This window comes from Stegostoma tigrinum, chromosome 11 (genome assembly GCF_030684315.1).
Source record: "Stegostoma tigrinum isolate sSteTig4 chromosome 11, sSteTig4.hap1, whole genome shotgun sequence".
NCBI lineage: Eukaryota > Metazoa > Chordata > Chondrichthyes > Orectolobiformes > Stegostomatidae > Stegostoma > Stegostoma tigrinum.
Window position 1 is genome coordinate 25,317,585 of NC_081364.1, and position 6,261 is coordinate 25,323,845.

Below are 6,261 nucleotides of genomic sequence, written 5' to 3' on the forward strand. Positions count from 1 at the left end.
GTAGCTATTCCCAGTTTAAAGAACCACAGTATCCAAATGAACATTTAATGCAACTTTTGGAGATGGAGAAAGGAACAAGGTGTGAAAGTGAAATGATCTCAGGATAGGTAAATATTGCTGTTTACAAATTTTGTGTAAATTCCAGATAATTAAGAACAGATTTGTCCTTGGTAAACTCTGAATCCTTGTGAGCAAGGAATAGGAAGTGGCATTAAACTAATCATCAGAAGAGTGCTAAAGAAGTAGCAGAAAATGCAGAATTTCACCAAAGCAAGGAAAATGCTGGGAGTCAGCAGAAATTAAAAACTCTATAATTTGTCTTAATGTTATCTTGCTGATCCCTAATTTAAGGACTGCACTGAAGGTGTTAACTAATTTCTTTTAGGGATAATCCAATGACTGACATCTACGGTGCTAATCTATACAACCGCTACCTTGAACAGGAATCTTCTAGAAAAGGATCACGGTTACAAGCTAAAGTTGCTGTGGGAAAACAAACAACTGCAGTTTCCCAGGAAGAGGATCCTGATATAATAGCAAGCGAACTGACACCAGGTTCTGCTACTTGCTGTAAGTCTGTGCTGGTTTGCACAGGTGTGTACAGTCCCTGTAAAGGTGCTTTAGTCAGCCAAGAGGAACTTAGCACAGGGACTGTATTTCATGGGCACAGGGACTTTAAGTTTGATGCTGATTTATCTGATCCAGACTATATTGTGCCAGATATTGATGCTGCTGTGGAACTGATCTATGACCTGGAAAGATATTTGCCAAAATAACCTTTTTAAAGCTAGCAAGCCTCTACTAGTATGCCAAGCTTATAAATGAACCTAGGAAAAGATGGATTTTTTAAAAAATTATAAAAACAAGTTGCCAAGTTCAGTTCAAACAGACACCCAATTGTCTTCTATATTGTGTACTACTGTATTTATCAATGACCCCACCAAACAAAAGTCTCAGTTTGGAAATATTGTGACAAATTGTTAACTTTTTTCTAATGCCCATTCAGTGTGACCAGTTTCTTAGATGTATGACTTGTACCAGTGCTGATCCCATTACTTTTATGAAAGTGTACAATAATTTTTTTATTATTTATAAGAATTTCAGCCAATCTCAGATATATGGTTTATTTTCTCTTCACACCTGCTCCGTCTAAACACAAATTTGTACTTCAATTCCATCATATTGCTAAATGAACTGTGGCTGCAGGTTTCTACAATGTACAAAAAATCAAAGTGCATGGAATTTAGTTTGCAATCAATAATTGTAGCAGATTAGAGTAGGGAGAACCATCAATAATTTGTTGGAACTTTTATTAAACTCAAACTTATCCTTTAGACAAGAGTGAAAGAGCAGTATTTTCAAACCAATGTAATGAATTTGTTACTGATTTAGCAATGTTGCTTTGGTATTGTTGAGCTGATTGTATAAATACTTCAGCTGTTAGTCATAACATCTTCCCCCCTCAAAGCTGAATCATTCAACAAATCCAGGCGAAGATTTAGAATGTAAGATGCATATATGTAAAACCAGTAGAGCAAATGTAGTTTGGTGTCTATAAAGTTTTCTACTTCTCTCTACTAATGGTTAGGTAATATAAATAGGATTTTACAAATTAATTTTAACTATTCTATTATAAAAGTATGGTCTATTTTGTTAGTAACTTTATATGAAACATAAAAGATAAGTAGAAGTATGAGTAGGCTATTTGACCCATTAAGCCACTCCATCATTCAACCCAAACATGACTTGGATCCTTTATTTCAAAGCCATACTGTGACTCTCTCCCCAGACCACCTGACACTTTAAATCTCCAGAGCTTTTTATATTTCTTTTTACATATATTCGGTGATTTGGCCTCCTCAACCTTCTGTAGAAAAGGAATTCCACAGTTTATCTGAGTGAAGAAATTTACATTCCTCTCAGACTTGTTCTGTATCCTGAAACCCCATAACTGTTTGATCTAGAGCTCCCAGCAAGGGGAAAACATCATATCTGAATCCAGCCTGGCCAGCCCTTTTTGTTCTCAAACTTTTACAAAGCAGTTGTTACAACTGTGTGGAAGTGAGAAGATGGACTTTATTTTAGGAGTGTTAAATGTTCTGTTAATTTATCTCCGCAATCGAGTCTCTTAGACACGACTAAAAATTTTCAACTTTATCTTTTCTGGCTGCATGTGAACTTTGACATGACAATAAATAAGCTGAATTTGAAAATATAGTGAGTCATCTGTCATTTTCAACATTCTGTTGTCAGAAACTAGGTTTAGAAAAGCATATCATTCATCTGAAATGTTTGGTTTGAAATATTTTGGATTATAAAAGTTCTGCCTATCCCTGTAATTTCTTTGTAATGCTTCATTGCTGTTTAAGCACTTCTCCTTTGTTTGCCATGACAAAAAAAAACTGCACTTAGTTTACAAATGAAAGATGGACATTGTGCCTGTGCAGAATTGTTTACTGCCAATTGTCTACACGCTTGGCAACAATGAGGAAGCTAAGACTTTCACTGTTTTTCTTGTCTTAAGTTACAGTGAAACTAGTGTCCCAGACTGTGATACTAACCACAGTTCTGTTCCTGTTTACCTTCTAAACTACAATTGCCTTCACAATTCCAATTCTTCAAAAAGAAACAAAGCTAGCTAGTGACACTTGGTGTTCTGTTCTAAATATATTGCGCAGACGCCACTTGACTGACATGGAACAAAGCAAGCAGGACGTGAGAGAACTTGAATTTCAGCCTGTCTTTGAGTGGGAATGCAGGCGGGTGGGTGTTAGAAGTAGTGCTGTTGATTTGTATGCGATGACTCATTCCTCTCCCAGTCCATCTTATAGGCAGGGTGGGTGAACAGCAGGCTTCCAGAAAGCTTCAAGGTGGCTGAAGGTAAAAGGGAACATATCAGCTGCTTGGAGATGGCCGCTCGTGTCAGATTCTAGGAAGAATTAGAGGCCCTCCATAACTGCCTGCTTGCAGCAGGAGTTAGAGTTCCCCATTCCACTAAACAATTGCAGTGGTGACTTACCTGTAAAGGCCATTTTCGAAATAAAATGTAAAATGTTGGAGAGTGTGTGCTGCGCCCCCATTTAAATTATTTACATGACCTCCCCTGCTGATTTCAAACTGTAAGGTCTTTGTCAAACTTGAACAGCAAGCATACTATGTGGCTATCAATTGTACACTTCTGGGGAGAAGAAATGAATTTGACAAACAGTGCAAGCTTCTGCATATTCTAAAGTTTCTGTATATTCATTTTTGTGATGTGTATGATGGGTTGGGATTGGATTTGTACCATCAGGATCAAATAATTCAGTATTTGATTGTTTACATTACTTTAAAGGATGGAAGATTGGGTTAGACTCCTTTTGGACGCCAGCAACTTCGACTCAAATTCAGTCCACACTGAGAAGTTGCTATGTGAAATGTGATCTGGTAGGCTCAACTCAGCCCCTGCTTTACATATCTAGCTTTAAACTTGATATTGGTAAAACGGCTGAGGTCCACAGTTGACTCCTGTAAGTAAGAAAAATGCCACTCATGCAGTAAAGGGTCCTTATCAAATTATGGCTAATTATGGCGTGTTGTTGAGGCCCTACAATAATACGCTGTTGATTCTATTTCTCAGAAAACCCTGATTTTGAGCACACAAAGTTTGTGAAAAAGCTACAATATTTAATCCTTCATTGAAAGCAAAATAACTGGATTAAGGAAATCCGAAACAAACTTGATTTTGAACAAGTCATATCGGTCTCAAAACATTAACTTATTTCTCTCTCTCCACACATGCTGCTACACCTATTGAGTTTCTCCAGCTTTTTCTGTTTGTTAATCCTCACAGATTAATATTTTTTAAACATGCAACAAGATCCAATAAATTTAAAATAAACCTGACTGAAAAAAACTGATTTGATACACATTTATGATTTACACAAGAGTTAAAACCTGGAGTTAAATTTTCTCAACATTTTGCAGAACATCCAAAGGATCCTGTGTTTCTACTTTAAAAGTATAATAATCGGTGTGCAGACTAAAAGGTTTCCAATTATAAAGTATCCTTTACAAAATTCAATCCATTCTAAGTATTGTGCACATCAATTAAGTAGTTTTGAAATCTAGTCACTTTTGTAATGTAGGTTAAACAAAAACTTTCATAAAATTTAAGTAATGTTAGTTGAAGCTAGACTAGATTTTGTGAAGTCAGAGAAATCAAAACTAAATTAGAAATCAGTAGTCTATCCTTCCTGTGTGCAGTTTTAGTGAAACTTCCTTCCTGTGTGCAGTTTTAGTCTTAGTGAAACAATTCTGCTGTGGGTTGTCAAGCCTTGAAAGGATGATGTTTAGTGATTAAGAGCTATTGGAATTGAGTTTATTGCAGTTGGTCTTTCTATTTCACTACTGGTGTGCTCTCGCAAACAATAGATTGCTTTTTCTGTATCCGTGCAACTACTTGTAGGATGCATTTGTTCCCAATGCTCATTTAACCTCTCCTAAAAGGAGAGTGCTTTCCATCTTCTTCTGCACTCCCCTTTTCCCAACCTTCTCTAGGTCAGATCACATAAACAGGACTGCAAATAAACTTTCAAGGTTAAGCTTTATTCTTCACATTGCTTTGATTACTTTTTGTCATAACTTACTGAAGGAAGTCTTTGACATTAACAATTTGACCTTCTAAAAGGATTTGTTGAGTTAGCAGACGACTGACCCTTTTTAAAAACTGAAAGAACTGCAGATGCTGTAAATCTGGAACAAAAGCAAAGTTGCTGGATAAGCTCAGCAGGACTGGCAGCATTTGTGAAGGAGAAAACAGTTAACATTTACCAGATCCAAAATGTTAACTCTGTCTTTTCCTTCACAGATGCTGCCAGACCTGCTGAACTTTTCCAGCACTGACCTTTTTAAGTTTGTCTTATTCCATTGACCAATGCATCTAGATGACTTGTATCAGGAAAACCATAAACTACTAGTAGCATCTTTCAGATAGTTGGATTTCTAGTAGTAACAAAATATTGCCAATGTTGAAAATCTGAAAAATGCAGAAAATGCTGAAGAAAAATCAGCAAATCTGGCAGCATTTATAGAGACACAAACAGAATCATCTTACTGGACTTGAAACATTGTCTCTGAAGTTAATGAGAACTGCAGATGCTGGAGAATCCAAGATAACAAAGTGTGGGGCTGGATGAACACAACAGGCCAAGCAGCATCTTAGGACCATAAAAGCTGACGTTTTGGGCCTAGACCCTTCATCAGAAAAAAAGATGAAGGGTCTAGGCCTGAAACGTCAGCTTTTATGCTCCTAAGATGCTGCTTGGCCTGCTATGTTCATCCAGCCCCACACTTTGTCTCTTGAAACATTAACTTTGTTTTTCTCTCCACACAAGCTGTCAGATTTGCTGAATTTCTCCAGCAATTTGTGTTTAACTGAATTTCATTGTTTGTTTTGGAGCCATGATTTTAAATAATACGAGTCATTTTGTAGTAATTGAAAGTTGATACTTTGTTGATTCACAACTATCAAGTTTGAGAAATCTGATTAAATATGTGCAAATTTGCTGCAGAATCTTACGTTAACATTACCTTAAAAAAGTGAACTCGTCTCACATCGGACTTCTTTCAGGTACTTCCAATAAAGCTAAAACGAGATTTCTTTAAAAAATGTAGAAGTAACAAGAGATAATCTGTACAAAACTAGTTTGAAAATGTATTAACGTACCCTGGTATTCGTTCAAGGCTGTAATACATAGCATTTTTGAGCTTTTAAACTAATTTTTCTGATATACTGTACACTCAGCCCTCATTATTTGCAAGGGATAGGAGCACAGACTTCCCAATAACCCAAATGTATAGAAACTACAAAGGACTGTGCAACACTTAGCAAGGCAGACTGGACAAGATAATGCAGGGGGTAAGAAAGGAGTCCGGGGTCTGCTTGGGCAGTTCATAGATCCACAGATAATGAAGAGCATTTTTCACACTCATACCATTGAATAACCTATTGTAATTGATGTAGAAAAATCAATGCCAACCCTTATATTTTCCAAATCATACAAATGCATAAGTCCTAAAATAATAAAATTTGAAATGTCCTGTTTGCTTGTTCATAAATTTAGGGGCGGAGGCTTTTATTTTGTATAACAGTATAACTACAAAGTCAATGATGCCAGGTTAGTTTATGGACTGACACCAGTGTGTTCACTTTACAACCTTACTGTCTTCATATTATTAAATTGGAGCAGGGTCAGAAAAGATTTACAAGGATGTTGCTGG

General features: G+C 36.5%; 1 protein-coding gene across 1 annotated transcript in view; it reads left to right on the forward strand.

The window, feature by feature from the left end:
* The window catches only part of zgc:77375 (uncharacterized protein LOC402927 homolog), a 48,083-nt gene extending 42,883 nt beyond the window's left edge, over positions 1-5,200 (forward strand). Inside the window, exon 8 of the mRNA XM_059649850.1 lies at positions 386-5,200. Within this exon, the coding sequence (XP_059505833.1) occupies positions 386-776 (391 nt within the window). The 3' untranslated portion in view covers positions 777-5,200. The remainder of the gene's footprint in view (positions 1-385) is intronic.
* Positions 5,201-6,261: the final 1,061 nt, after the last annotated feature.